General features: G+C 39.9%; 1 protein-coding gene across 13 annotated transcripts in view; it reads left to right on the plus strand.

Annotated features, from left to right (window-relative positions):
- Window positions 1-14,195, plus strand: part of PWWP2A (PWWP domain containing 2A) — a 37,568-nt gene that overhangs the window by 18,277 nt on the left and 5,096 nt on the right. For 3 of the 13 annotated variants that reach the window (XR_010413232.1, XM_045901911.2, XM_045901930.3), the window contains exon 2: window positions 932-1,896. Coding sequence is in view for 9 of the 13 variants with exons in the window: in XM_045901911.2 (XP_045757867.1) it covers window positions 932-1,896 (965 nt within the window). In the remaining 4 variants the exon portion in view is untranslated. Of the gene's footprint in view, window positions 1-931; window positions 4,154-6,931; window positions 7,172-12,558; window positions 12,755-12,948; window positions 13,009-14,195 lie in introns of those variants that run through there. The other 10 variants (XM_045901924.3, XM_045901897.3, XM_064596598.1 and 7 more) reach the window with 6 other exon arrangements.

A 14,195-nucleotide genomic window follows, 5' to 3' on the forward strand; every position in this document is an offset into this window, starting at 1 on the left:
GTTCTCTACCAGTGCTTTTCAAACTGGGTCTGGACCAGTTTTAAAATCCATGTAATGAGTCTGACCAGCATTAAAACAAATGAAATAGACCAGAGTAGGGGGAAAATATCATTATGTATCACATAATAGAAGGTTAAACATTTAGTGAAACTTTGGCTTAAGTGTGTGTATTTATATATTTATATATGCATGCACGTATACATACATAATATTTCTTAATGTGTGATGTATTTTTTAAAAAGGTAGCCACGGCTCTGTACTTATCTGCTTGTGTGGTAATTTGGGCATCTGAATTACTCATATTTTTGTGGGTTTTGGGGGCAGGAGGTAGATGAATGGCTTCAAGAGTTAGGGTACAAGAGTAAGGGAGCAGCTGGTCTTTGAATCTTTAGTGATTAAGTGAAGTTGAGGTGGAAATTTACCTATTCAGTGTTTTTGGGTAGTTAAGGCTGAATTTGTTTTGTGAAGCTTTTGAAAGCTCTTATAACCAGAGGGAGATGTGTATGTTGTATATTTATAGTTGCATTTACTGGACTTGTCCATAGTCCAGCAAATATAACCTCAAATGACATATAGTGTTAAGCTATCTGATAGAACACCTTTCTGATCTAAGACTGAAAGGTCTGTTTTAAATAATGTCAGCTTAAAAAGAAAATAATGTCCGCTATTCTGGTGCTGCTTAGAACAATCATTTGAGTTTATACCTAAATGTATAATCTGTTTATACCTAAAATGTAGGACCAATAAAAAATGAAGGGCTTTGGGATTTTGGTGGGGAGGTGGTTAGTAGGTTTTTGTTTTTATTTTTTAATATGGAATAGAGTTCAGGAAAGGTCATACGTACAAACACTAGGTGGTGTTTCAGTGTAAGAAACTGAATCATAGACATTAAATGTTAATGTCTTCTTTTTTTCTTTGATTTCTTTCCAAGGTTTGGGCCCCATGGGATCCCTGTGACAGTGTTTCCCAAAAGGGAATATAAGGAGAAACCTGAAGCCATGCAGCTCCAAAGTAATACATTCCAAGAAGGGACAGAAGTCAAGCGTGAAGTGAATGGTGCTGTTCCCGATGACCCTTCTCCCATCTCTCCTCCCGAGCGGGGCTTGGCTGAAAGCCTGTGGACTTCCAAACCACCGCCTCTCTTCCATGAAGGAGCACCTTACCCTCCCCCTTTGTTTATCAGGGACACCTATAACCAGTCAATACCTCAGCCACCGCCTCGGAAAATTAAGCGACCCAAACGAAAAATGTACAGGGAAGAACCTACTTCAATAATGAATGCTATTAAACTGCGACCCAGGCAAGTCCTGTGTGACAAATGTAAAAACAGTGTTGTTGCGGAGAAAAAGGAAATTAGAAAAGGTAGTAGTGCAAGTGACTCTTCTAAATATGAAGACAAAAAACGGAAAAACGAAAGTGTAACTACTGTGAACAAAAAACTGAAAACTGACCATAAAGTGGATGGGAAAAACCAAAACGAAAGCCAGAAAAGAAATGCTGTGGTGAAGGTTTCCAATATTGCTCACAGCAGAGGCAGAGTAGTCAAAGTTTCTGCTCAGGCAAACACATCAAAAGCTCAGTTAAGTACTAAAAAAGTGCTCCAGAGTAAGAACATGGATCATGCAAAAGCTCGGGAAGTGTTGAAAATTGCCAAAGAAAAGGCACAAAAGAAGCAAAGTGAAACCTCTACATCCAAAAATGCACATTCAAAGGTCCATTTCACACGTCGCTATCAGAGTCCTAGCTCAGGTTCCCTTCCACCCCGGGTTCGTTTAAAACCACAAAGGTACAGGAATGAAGAAAATGACTCTTCTTTGAAGACAGGACTTGAGAAAATGCGGAGTGGCAAGATGGCACCCAAGCCCCAGTCTCGCTGCACCTCTACCCGCTCAGCAGGTGAGGCCCCTTCAGAAAATCAGAGCCCCTCAAAAGGCCCTGAAGAGGCCAACAGTGAGGTTCAGGACACCAATGAAGTGCTTGTGCCTGGTGAGCAGGATGAACCACAGACACTGGGCAAAAAGGGCAGCAAAAGCAATATCTCTGTTTACATGACCCTAAATCAAAAGAAATCTGACTCTTCCAGTGCTTCAGTGTGTAGCATTGATAGCACAGATGATTTGAAATCCTCCAACTCTGAGTGTAGTTCTTCCGAAAGCTTTGATTTTCCTCCAGGCAGTATGCATGCACCTTCCACCTCCTCCACTTCCTCCTCTTCAAAGGAAGAGAAAAAGCTCAGTAATTCCTTGAAAATGAAAGTCTTTTCCAAAAACGTCTCTAAATGCGTCACACCAGATGGCAGGACCATATGTGTAGGGGACATTGTTTGGGCCAAGATCTATGGCTTCCCTTGGTGGCCAGCCCGTATTCTCACTATAACTGTGAGCCGGAAAGATAACGGCCTTTTGGTCCGACAGGAGGCCCGTATTTCGTGGTTTGGCTCTCCAACAACCTCTTTTCTTGCTCTTTCGCAACTCTCCCCCTTTCTAGAAAACTTCCAGTCACGCTTTAATAAGAAGAGAAAGGGCCTGTACCGCAAGGCTGTCACAGAGGCGGCTAGGGCTGCCAAGCAGCTGACCCCTGAAGTGCGGGCTCTGTTGACACAGTTCGAAACGTGAACGTGGACAGTAAGGTAGGCAAGAACCACTGGAAGGCACCGCAGATTTCCTAGTCTAGTTAGGAGTAACTTCTACGAAATAGCGTGGCCAAATCGGAGGGAGGAATTGTACTCCGTTGGCTGCTTTTTTATACTTACCCGATAGCCATTTTTAGACTGAGAAGCTTAAACCGAACAAGCAATCAAATTTTGTCTTAAGGAAGTGAGATTTTAGCAGTATTTTTCAGTTTTGAAGTCAAACCGTCCCAAGGCATAGGAGCCATAGCCTCAACTGAAAATGAATTTTTGCAGGGACTGTTAATTGCCATTTGTACCTAGTACTGTGTGTATGTGTGTATATTTATATATATGCACATGTACGTATATGTGTGTAGATGCAATACATACATATATATAACCTAGCTTGTCACCGTGTGACATAGGTTGCATATTTGGGATTGCAGTAAGGGCTGGGTGAGCTGGGTTGGGGGTGGGGATGGGGAATAGTGTGGATATTTAATGACTACTTGTTTTTTAATTAATGAATACTTAGCCCTTCTATGTGCACAACGGCGCAAGAGTTTGATACTTAGGTGTTTGACAAACTGAGATGCTTGCTATTCAGTTGTGGACTGGGGAAATAGCCCAGTATTTGGGGTTAAGACTTTTTAAGGCTGACAAGGGTTGAATCGTCACTCTTGTTTAATGGGGATTTAACAAAAACTTTCAAAATTCTGGTTTGGGAGTTTAGGTAGGTTTGTCTTTGGATATGTAAATAGTTGATTGCTAAATTTGGTCAGATTTCTCCTGACTGGCTGTTCCTAAATTCTTAGGATACGTCCTGGTAAATTACACTTTGTGAATTAATTGTCATATGTGTAATTGTTGCATTTTGGATGTACCTAATTTGATAATTTAAAAAAAATATTTCCATTTAAGGTATCTGTTTGCAGGTCAGAAAATGAGAAAATGTAATTGTGTAATGCTCTGAAATGTAAAAAAAAAAAAAAAAGCTGTAAATAAAATCAACTAAATCCAAATTATTTGTGTGTGTTTCTCAAAAAGCTTTGAAAAATATCAAGATGGTAGAAAGTTACTCTTTGTAATAGTGTATAGAGGAGATGAAAATTATCAAACCTTTATTTTCCTATTTGTCCTATCAGAATATATTACCTGGCCATAGATAAAATTCAAGTAAGTGATTAATCCATGTATTCTAAAATGAGGTTTTATAGTGTAGAGGTCTGATAACGCTTCTAGATTTGAGACCCTCCTCCCGCCAATTTCTCATATATGTGTGGGTTTAATTTTCCTCATGTTTAGCCTTAATACTTCATCACATGGCTCTTTTTTAATATTTGGGTAGTTACAACCAGTCTCTCTTTAGCCTGGTCTGCCTCAGGTATCCTTGCTTTTGGGGCTAGTAACTTAGATCACTGTTTTTCTACATGGTCCGTCTGTCCCTCAGATTTGACTTTCCATTTTTAGCTTTTTATTGTTAGTGAAAAATAGATCTGATTGCCCGTGGAGGCAAGTTTATCCCAAGATTTTTCAAGTTGCTTTCATATTTTTTTGTGTCTAACTACCTTTTGAATTTCATAGAGTATCAATTTGACACATTCAGAAACTTGAAAATTTTCAAGAGAGCAACTTTCTGTGTAATTCTAAGTAATCCAATTTGAAATGTCTTAGTTACCTATGGAATTAATGATGAAAAGATAAATGGAGATTAAAATCCATAATCTCAGCTTCTTTAAAGTGACGGACTTTTATGATTTATGTACTGATTTCTGCAAAAGCAAGTAGAATTTCATCTGGGGAACTCAGTCAATGCTTTTTGATTATAATAAACACACAATTAAAAAAAGTTTCACTTGAGTAGAACATATTCTTTCCTGCAAACAGAAACAACTATACTACTTTTAAAATTCTTTGATTATAACAGGTTGAAAGATGTTCACGGTGTGACTGAGGGGTTTTAAGGAAGTATCTTAAATTTTTGAGTACTGTTTCAGATTAATGAACTTGTTCAGATAAAATCTAAGGTTCAGAAAGATTTAAGCGAGGCAGAGCAAAAAGTCACTTAAAATAATTTAATTCCAAGGCTTCATGTAATGATCCAGGTGAGTTTTATCTTAACATAGTGGGTTTGACAGTAGATATTGCTAATAAGTTGAGTGCGTTGGCAAATGCGCTCTGTTGGCATAAACCAAATTTGATTTGTTTCAGAAGCCCTGATTGGGGGTGGGTGGCGGGAATAAAGTCATGATGAGTACAAAAATAACATTAAATTTTATGTAGTCCATACCACGGAGGGAAAGGTTCAAGCATAATCACAAATGTGCATGATCTCTATCATGCCAAATGATCCCTCCATTTTATTTTTTTATTTTTATTTTTTTAAAAGATTTTATTTATTTATTTATTTGAGAGAGAGGATGAGAGGAGAGAGAGCACATGAGAGGGGGGAGGGTCAGAGGGAGAAGCAGACTCCCCGCCGAGCAGGGAGCCCGATGCGGGACTCGATCCAGGGACTCCAGGATCATGACCTGAGCCGAAGGCAGTCGCTTAACCAACTGAGCCACCCAGGCGCCCCGATCCCTCCATTTTAAACTGGCATATTTCATCTGATGTTTCAGTAAGGAAAAATTTTAAAGAATTCCTTAATCTTAAAATACATACTAAACACTAAATCCAGTAGCTGCATATTTGTGTTTCCAATTTCAAATGGAAATTTTTAAATTTTGAGTAAAGTTGACATAATGTTACATTAGTTCAGGTGTACAATAATAGTGATTCAGCTTCTCTACATTATGCCAAATAGAAATTTCTTTTTTTTTTTAAGATTTTATTTATTTATTTGAGAGAGAGAATGAGAGACAGATAGCAAGAGAGGGAAGAGGGTCAGAGGGAGAAGCAGACCCCCCGCTGAGCAGGGAGCCCGATGTGGGACTCGATCCCGGGACTCCAGGATCATGACCTGAGCTGAAGGCAGTCGCTTAGCCAACTGAGCCACCCAGGCGCCCCCAAATAGAAATTTCTTAAGCAGGTAAATTTATCCAGTATTTACTGCAGATGGAGGAGATAGAGTTGAATTGGATAGTTGCAGCTCTTTTCCTTTAAAGTGGTCAGAGGAGGCATTTACTCTTTGTATGGAGATAACCAAATGTGTTTTTTTTCCTTTTGCAGAGAGAAAACTAGGCTTAGGCCAAATCTCCAGCGATCTAAAAAAAAAAAAAAAAAAAGGGTAAAACAAAGGATTAGCAAGGGGAGAAACCAAGTGAAAGTAAGCTGTAACAGCCAGAGAGGTCTTTATTTCTAGAATTGCTCAGAAATTTAAAGCATCAGAGTATTTTTCTTAGTTTCCCAGAATGTATTGAACAGAATGCTGACTGTTCATTTGAAAGGGATATCTTTTCGACTCATTTATAGATGTGGAACTAGATGTAAAAAAGATCAGTGAGATGGGGAAAGTAAAATTCATTAGTCTGCCCCATTTGCATGATTTGATGTATCCTACGTGGTTTTGATGGAAAATTCTATAAACAGTAATTTTAAATTAGTACTAAGTAGACAAGGATATAGATATGAAGACAGATTTCAGGCAGTATGAAAGTGCTGCTAAAATCAAATGTGTATCTTGTTAGTGGGTCTGAGTTTGTAATTTACAAAATACTGACTGGCACTGCTATTTTGAGCAGGTTGTACTTAATACTGGTTATGTTGAAGGAAAGATAACACATTTGCATTCCTCTATATACATAGAGGATTCCTTTACATAGAATAACTGAATTGGGAATTGGAAATACAGGCATACCTCAGAGATACTGTGGGTTTGGTTCCAGACCACCACAATAAAGTGAATATTCCAATAAAGCGAGTCATGAATTTTTTGGTTTCCCAGTGCATATAAAAGTTATTTATATTGCAGTCTATGTGCAGTAGCATTGTGTCTAAAAATAATGTATATACCTTAATTAAAAAAATTTTACTGCTAAAAAACTAACCATCTGAGCTCTCAGTGGGTCGTAAATCTTTCCCTGGTATGCAGAGTCTTGCCTCGATGCTGATGGCTGCTGACGGATCAGGGTGGTGGTTGCTGAAGGTTGGGGTGGCTGTGGCAGTTTCTTAAAGTAAGACAGTGGTGAAGTTTGCTGCATCGATTGACTCTGCTTTTCATGAACAATTTCTTCTTTGGCATGCAGTGTTGTTATATGGCATTTACCCACAGAGGAACTTCTTTCAAAATGGTGTCAGTCCTCTCAAATTCTGCCGTTGCTTTTTATCAACTAAGTTGATGTAATATCCTAAATCTTGTTGTTTCAACAATCTTCACAGCATCTTCATCAGGAATAGATTCCATCTCAAGAAATACTTTCTTTGCTCACCCATAAGAAGCAACTCCTCATCTGTTAATGTTTTATCATGAGATGGCAGCAATTCAGTCCCATCTTCAGGCTCCACTTCTAGTTCTCTTGTTATTTCTACCGCATCTGCAGTTACTTCCTCCACTGAAGTCTTAAAAAAAACCAAAACAGTATCTGCGAAGCGTAGTAAAGTGAAGCACAATAAAAAGAGGTATGCCTGTACCTTAAGAAATCTATAATTTGGATCTAAAATTAGATTTTTCCCTTTTAAATTGTGTTTTTTCCTGTGGTTTGTGCTGTATCAGTTCATTTTTGTTTAGTACTCCTAGCAGAGAAGGGACTGACAAAGGTCTAGAAAAGTTGATCAGATTTTTTTTTTTTAAAGATTTTATTTATTTGAGACAGAATGAGAGAAAGAGAGAGAGAGCACATGAGAGGGGGGAGGGTCAGAGGGAGAAGCAGGCTCCCCGCCGAGCAGAGAGCCCGATGTGGGACTCGATCCAGGCACTCCAGGATCATGACCTGAGCCGAAGGCAGTCGCTTAACCAACTGAGCCACCCAGGCGCCCCTGATCAGATGTTTTGATTCAGGATATTGTTTTGATTTGGGCCCAGTGAAGGCCTCTGATAGGGAATTTGCCAGAGAGAATGAAGACCCTATTTCTAGGTTTGGTCAAATTTAGCATTTGCCTTGAGATTGTATTAGTATGTTGGCTGCTAAGACCATCTCTAATTGAAATGCCTGATACACAGGCAGTTCAGAAAAGAAGAGGCTGGCACCATGCCATTTGCCAGGAGAGAATTAAACCACTAAGCTGAATGAGTTACTTTCACCTGGTTCTGAGTTAATAGGCTCTTTATATTCTGTACCTGTAGTTTATATACACCTGCAGTATGCCTTCACTCAGCAGTGTGGAGAATTAGAAAATGAAAGCCTTAGTAATTAATAGGCTCTATTGTGCTATTTTCAATAAAGGAATAGGAAGTTTAAAGTCCCAGTGATAGAGATGCGCTCTCTATTTTCAGTTTTCCAGGATGTCTTCGTTTCTCTACCATGGATAGTCAACACTAAGATCAGAAGAGAAACAGGGGCACCTGGGTGGCTCAGTCATTAAGAGTCTGCCTTCGACTCAGGTCATGATCCCAGAGTCCTGGGATCGAGCCCCGCATCGGGCTCCCTGCTTGGCAGGAAGCCTGCTTCTCCCTCTCCCACTCCCCCTGCTTGTGTTCCCTCTCTCGCTGTGTCTCTCTCTCTCTGTCAAATAAATAAAATAAATCTTTTTTTTAAAAAAAAGAAACAGCTCAGGGCGCCTGGGTGGCTCAGTTGGTTAAGCGACTGCCTTCGGCTCAGGTCATGATCCTGGAGTCCCGGGATCGAGTCCCGCATCAGGCTCCCTGCTCTGCAGGGAGTCTGCTTCTCCCTCTGACCCTCCCTCCTCTCATGTGCTCTCTCTCAAATAAATAAATAAAATCTTTTAAAAAAAAGAAAAAGAAACAGCTCAACTCTCTGTTTAATCTTTTTTTTTTTTTTAAGATTTATCAGAGAGACAGCGAGCACAAGCAGGGGGATCAGCAGGCAGAGGGAGAAACAGGCTCCCTGCCGAGCAAGGAGCCCAATATGGGACTTGATCCTAGGACCCTGGGATCATGACCTGAGCCGAAGGCCGACGCTTAACCCACTGAGTCTCTCTTTATTTAATCTTTACTCAAGAGACTTAATATTTATAGACTCAACGATTTTTTTCCCTTGTGACTTCAGGTGGAAATTTCTTCCTGTCATATTAATAGAACATTGTAATTTTTTTTGTATTTTAAAGTGTTAAGTACACCTAATATACAATTTAACCATTTTAACCATTTTTTTTTTACAAAGTGTACAGTTCTGTCATTAAGTACATTCACATGTGTACCCGTCATAATCCTTCCATCCTTCCAATCCTTCCAATTGGATTTTGATAGAAATCTTTTAAATTTGTGCTGATAATGTTCTAGATAAAGTCACGGGAGTGTTTTTCTTAGTCAAGCACGGTGATTGGAACATACACCTGGGCTGCCTGGTTTCCAGGCATTCCTGCGTAATCAGCTTGCAGTCCTGTGCTAATGGTGCCCCATTTTTATAAAGATTTTATTTATTTATTTATTTAAGAGAGAGAGAGAGAGAGAAACAGCATGAGGGGGGATAGGGTCAGAGGGAGAAGCAGGCTGCCTGCTGAGCCGGGAGCCCGATGCGGGACTCGATCCCGGGACTCCGGGATCATGACCTGAGCCGAAGGCAGTCGCTTAACCAACTGAGCCACCCAGGCGCCCCATTTTTAAGAACAGTTTGTAACTGCCTCTTGGTAAAATTTTTAGGTGAGTTACTGTGATTATATTTGCCAATTAAAGTCTCTCTTTTTTTTTTAAAGATTTTATTTATTTATTTGAGAGAGAGAATGAGACAGAGAGAGAGAGAGAGCACGAGAGGGGGGAGGGTCAGAGGGAGAAGCAGACTCCCTGCTGAGCAGGGAGCCCGATGCGGGACTCGATCCCGGGACTCCGGGATCATGACCTGAGCCGAAGGCAGTCGCTTAACCAACTGAGCCACCCAAGCGCCTGCCAATTAAAGTCTTTTACGAGTAGGTTTTAAGTTAAAACCATCCCCTCCCAGTGACAAAAACAATTGTTTTGGACAACTTTATGAATATGGAAACCACTTAAATTACTTTAGTAATGGAATTAATTAGCTTCCAAAACTTAAATTATTTATACACCATCATACTTTTTGTCATATTTTCAAATTTGTATATTGTTACTCACTTTTTCACTTTTTATGTCAGTATAGTTAATGGCAAACAAATATTCCTTGACATACATATGTGTTAAAATTCTCACATTATCCTGTGTACCACACTCTGGTAGGAAATGCTAAATTTTTTTTAAAGATCTTATTTATTTGAGAGAGCAAGCACAGAGAGTGAGAGGGAGAAGCCGGCCCCCCCACCCCCAGCAGACAGCCCGACTTGGGGCTTGAGCCCAGGACCCTGAAACCATGACCTGAGCCGAAGGCAGACGCCCAGCCGGCTGAGCCACCCAGTCGCCCCTAAATTTTTTTAAAAACACGTAGAGCATGAGTGGGAAGGGCAGAGGGAAAGGAGAGAGAATCTCAAGCAGACTCCATGCTGAGTGCAGAGCCCAACTTGGGACTTGATCTCATGACCCTGAGATCACAACCTGAGCCGAAACCAAGTCGGAAGCTTAACCAATTGTGCCATACACGTGCACACCTTAAATTATTATTATTATTATTTTTAAAGATCTTATTTATTTATTTGACAGACACATAGCAAGAGAGGGAACACAAGCAGGGGGAGTGGGAGAGGGAGAAGCAGGCTTCCCGCCGAGCAGGGAGCCCGATGTGGGGCTCGATCCCAGGACCCTGGGATCATGACCTGAGCCGAAGGCAGACGCTTAATGACTGAGCCACCCAGGCGCCCCTTAAATTATTTTTATATCATGTCTTTAAATCCATCTTGGGATGGATTGAGTCAAATTTTAATGCATCTAATTTCTGGAAAAAAGTAATGGCTCAACTTGAATTTTTCTTATAGATTCCTGTTATTCTGGCACAAATTAAGATTGGTTATGGGGAGGTGTAAAGGAAAAGAGATGCAGACTCAAAAAAATTACAAGGATTTATCAAAATGCCAAATTTCTGAGTCAAATTCTTATTTTTCCACTGAATAAATTAGATGGCTTGTAATATATGTTGTCTAACTTACAGGCCTTCTATTGGACACTTTTATATTTGTACAACAATTTCTTAAAACTTTGATGTTGAAAAAGATCAGTTAAAAAATACATGGTCTTAAAACTTGGTTTATTTTTTTAAAAAAAAGCAGGTATGTGTATATGTATGTATGTATGTATCTTTCTGTCTTAGAGAGAGAGAGAGAGAGAGAGCACAAGCAGGGGGAGCGGCAGGCAGAGGGTGAAGCAGACTCCCCGCTGAGCAGGGAGCCCAATGCGGGACTCGATCCCAGGACCCTGGGATCATGACCTGAGGCGAAGGCAGATGCTTAACTGACTGAGCCACCCAGGCATCCCTTAAAACTTGGTTTAAGTGTGAATTAAAATTTTCCTCGAATTCCTAATAGTTCTATAAGGCCCCATTAAAAGTAACTTGAAAACATGGCTGTAATATAAATATGGAATCTTCCTTGTATCATAAGAATGTGACAGGTAGCTTTTTTATTGACTTAGAAATCTAAGTCTTAACCAGAAATTATGATTTGAAACTCATAGTTTTTTCTATGCTAGTGCCTGTATCTAGAAGGAAAACCACATATGCCATAGCTAAAGCTGTTATCACACTTTCCCCCTTTCCATTTAAACTAAAAACTTGTAATAATATATATCAAGTTTTAGCAAAGGCATTTTAAAAAAGAAATGTGTAAGATAGCTTTGTAACTCCAGTGTCCCTCATTAGTTCTCTCCAGCACAGATTCCCTTAAAAGTTATTGAAAAAAGAGGTGCCTGGGTGGTTCAGTCGGTTAAGCATCTGCCTTCGGCTCAGGTCATGATCCCAGGGTCCTGGGATCGAGCCCCGAATCAGGCTCCCAGTTCAGCAGGGAGCCTGCTTCTCCCCTCTCCCTCTGCTGCTCTCCCTGTTTGTACTCTCTCTGTCAAATAAATAAATAAAATCTTAAAAAAAAAAGTTACTGAAGAAGGCTAGAAGGGATATAATTTTTCCTGAGTAAAACAAGAGTTTTTTGCTTGCTTGGGGAGAATGTTTTTGGAGGAATGTCAGGGTTCTCCTGTTGAGTGTAAAATATAGAAATGGATACTTAGGAGTATATAACTTAACAGTGACCAGCAGTGTTCCATACTAGGCTTTTATTGAGCAAAGAATCTTTTTTTTTTTAAGATTTATTTTTAATTAATCTCCACACCCAGCGTGGGGCTCGAACTCACAACCCTGAGATCAAAAGTTGCACACTCTGACTGAGCCAGCCGGGCACCCTGAGCAAAGAATCATTCTTTCTCACTTTTCAGGCACATGATTGAAAGTACAGGGTCTTGAGCCAGATTTCTTCCTAGATTCAAAGGAAGACTTGGATCTGACTCCTACAAGCTAGCTGTGTGATCTTGGGTTACCTCAGTGTCCTCCTCTGTGATACAGGGAGAATAATAGTACCTCATAAGGTAATTGTGAGAACTTAAATGTTTAAAGCAGTGCAGTGCCTGGCATAAGACCTAGAGAGAGAACTTGCTGCCATTGCCACAACCACCACTTTCTGTGTGTGGCATAGGAATTTCCTCCTGGTGGCTTTCGAAATTATCTTTGTGCAACATATACACCTTATAAATGAAAAGTGTTACAATGTATTCTTATCTGAGATTACAGTAATCATAGTATGATTGTCCGGAAACATCTAGAAGGCGGCATTAACTATATTCAACAGACATTTGTGGAGGGCGCTGGGTTTGGGGGTCATGGGGATTACAGTGAAGGGAGAACTGCATTCATCTCCTCTTTCAACTCTTGCCTCATTCGTTTATGTATTGCATAAATTCCAGTCTATTCCTCTCCCGTTTCTACTCTCCCTTATGCCAAGCACAGGGCCTGACAAAGGAGAAATGATGTTTACCTGTGAATAAATGAGGAAGAGTAACTCTGGTTCAGACAGTTACGTACTAACGACCAGTTGCCATCCCAGAAGCCTGGCACATCCCAAGTCCTTTCAGAGAGGCATGAGAAGTATCTGCGCTGGTGGGGCTCAGTGGAGTAGAGGTCCTCTTAGGAGAGCTTTACAAAGGTATTAGAAGCACAAAGCTATGCCTGTCAGCCTTTAGGTTGCATCAATTAGCCGATTTGCACAAATGCTGTATTCCCATGGGACCCTGGTGTTTTAATATTTTTTTGCCAAGTGATGAAAAAATGGATATTGAACATTGCTTTTTATTTTTTATTACTACTGGTATGATTGAGTAGATTGTTTCCACTTTTTAGGAGGGAAATACACATTCTACGGCCTTGATCTTTGTGCATCGTGGCTGTATTTTCCAGAAGGTAGTCCTCTTTATCCATTGCTCATTTTTTAGATGCTGTTAACTACAAACCTATGATTGCCACCCCCACTTTAGCTTTTATCAAGGAATCCGGCTGGGAGGGGCATCTTGGTAGGCTGGGAAGAACTATTAAAACCTTATTGGAATAACTGGTTAGAAAAAGAGTACCAAGGCTAGAAAACCAGAATGAGAAGAACGAGGCAATGTGCTTTTCCTGCTCATGTTGCATGATACTACACTGTATCAGGGAAAACTTAGTGTTCAGCAAGATAACTGGTACCTGTCTATAATCTTATATAATCTTAACTCTTTATTTTTAATGCTGAACTTCCCTCTAAGAGCATGACCTGCTTCCTTTTTTTTAAAGATTTATTTATTTTTAAAGATTTTATTCATTTGAGAGCGAGCAAGAGAGAGAGAACACAAGTGGGGTGAGAGGCAGGCGGAGAAGCAGACTCTGCTGAGCGGGGGAGCCCGATGTGGGGCTTGATACCCGGACCCTGGCATCATGACCTGAGCCAAAGGCAGATGCTTAACTGACTGAGCCACCGAGGCGCTCCCAAAGAAGAGATACAGAATGACTGTTGAAACCTAACAAGTTTTACTTATGGAGGGAGAGGTTCAAAGTTAAATTGCTTCATGCACTTGGATTACTTTTTTTCTTCTGTGATTGCTGTTGGATTACAGTTAATAGTATATTTAGGTATATAAGATATACTTACATAGTATATCTAAGTTTTCCCATGAACAAAAGGGTGAATAATCTCATTAAGTCTCATTTAAGAAAATTGTTCTCCTTTGAGTTAAAATTCAGAAGTAATTATTTTTATAGATCATGTGTATGACATTTCTTTCTCAATGTCAGAAAAGCCTTTTTAAAAAGTTTTGATTATATGTTACTGTTTCTGATGTACTTTAGTATTCTAAAAATCATTCATTATAAGGACTGAAAATCCCCTAAATCAATGATCCCAGAGTTGACTACCCTGATGTGATGAATTGTTTATACTTAAAATAGGGGAGTAAGAAGACAAGCAAATATGTTAAAAATAAGGCTTAAAACAGCAGTCTTTCATTTGAATTATTCTTTCTATTTGAAGTCTCTGTTCCGAAAGCCCAAGTGAGAAAGCTTATCTTGTCAAACTTACTTCAAGCAGGTACTGACTCACACAGGAAGGTCAGGTCCTA

The sequence above is a fragment of the Mirounga angustirostris genome, unplaced genomic scaffold (assembly GCF_029215605.1).
Source record: "Mirounga angustirostris isolate CCGP_5_RB_7025 unplaced genomic scaffold, mMirAng1.0.hap1 SCAF_7, whole genome shotgun sequence".
In the NCBI taxonomy this organism is placed as follows: Eukaryota; Metazoa; Chordata; class Mammalia; order Carnivora; family Phocidae; genus Mirounga; species Mirounga angustirostris.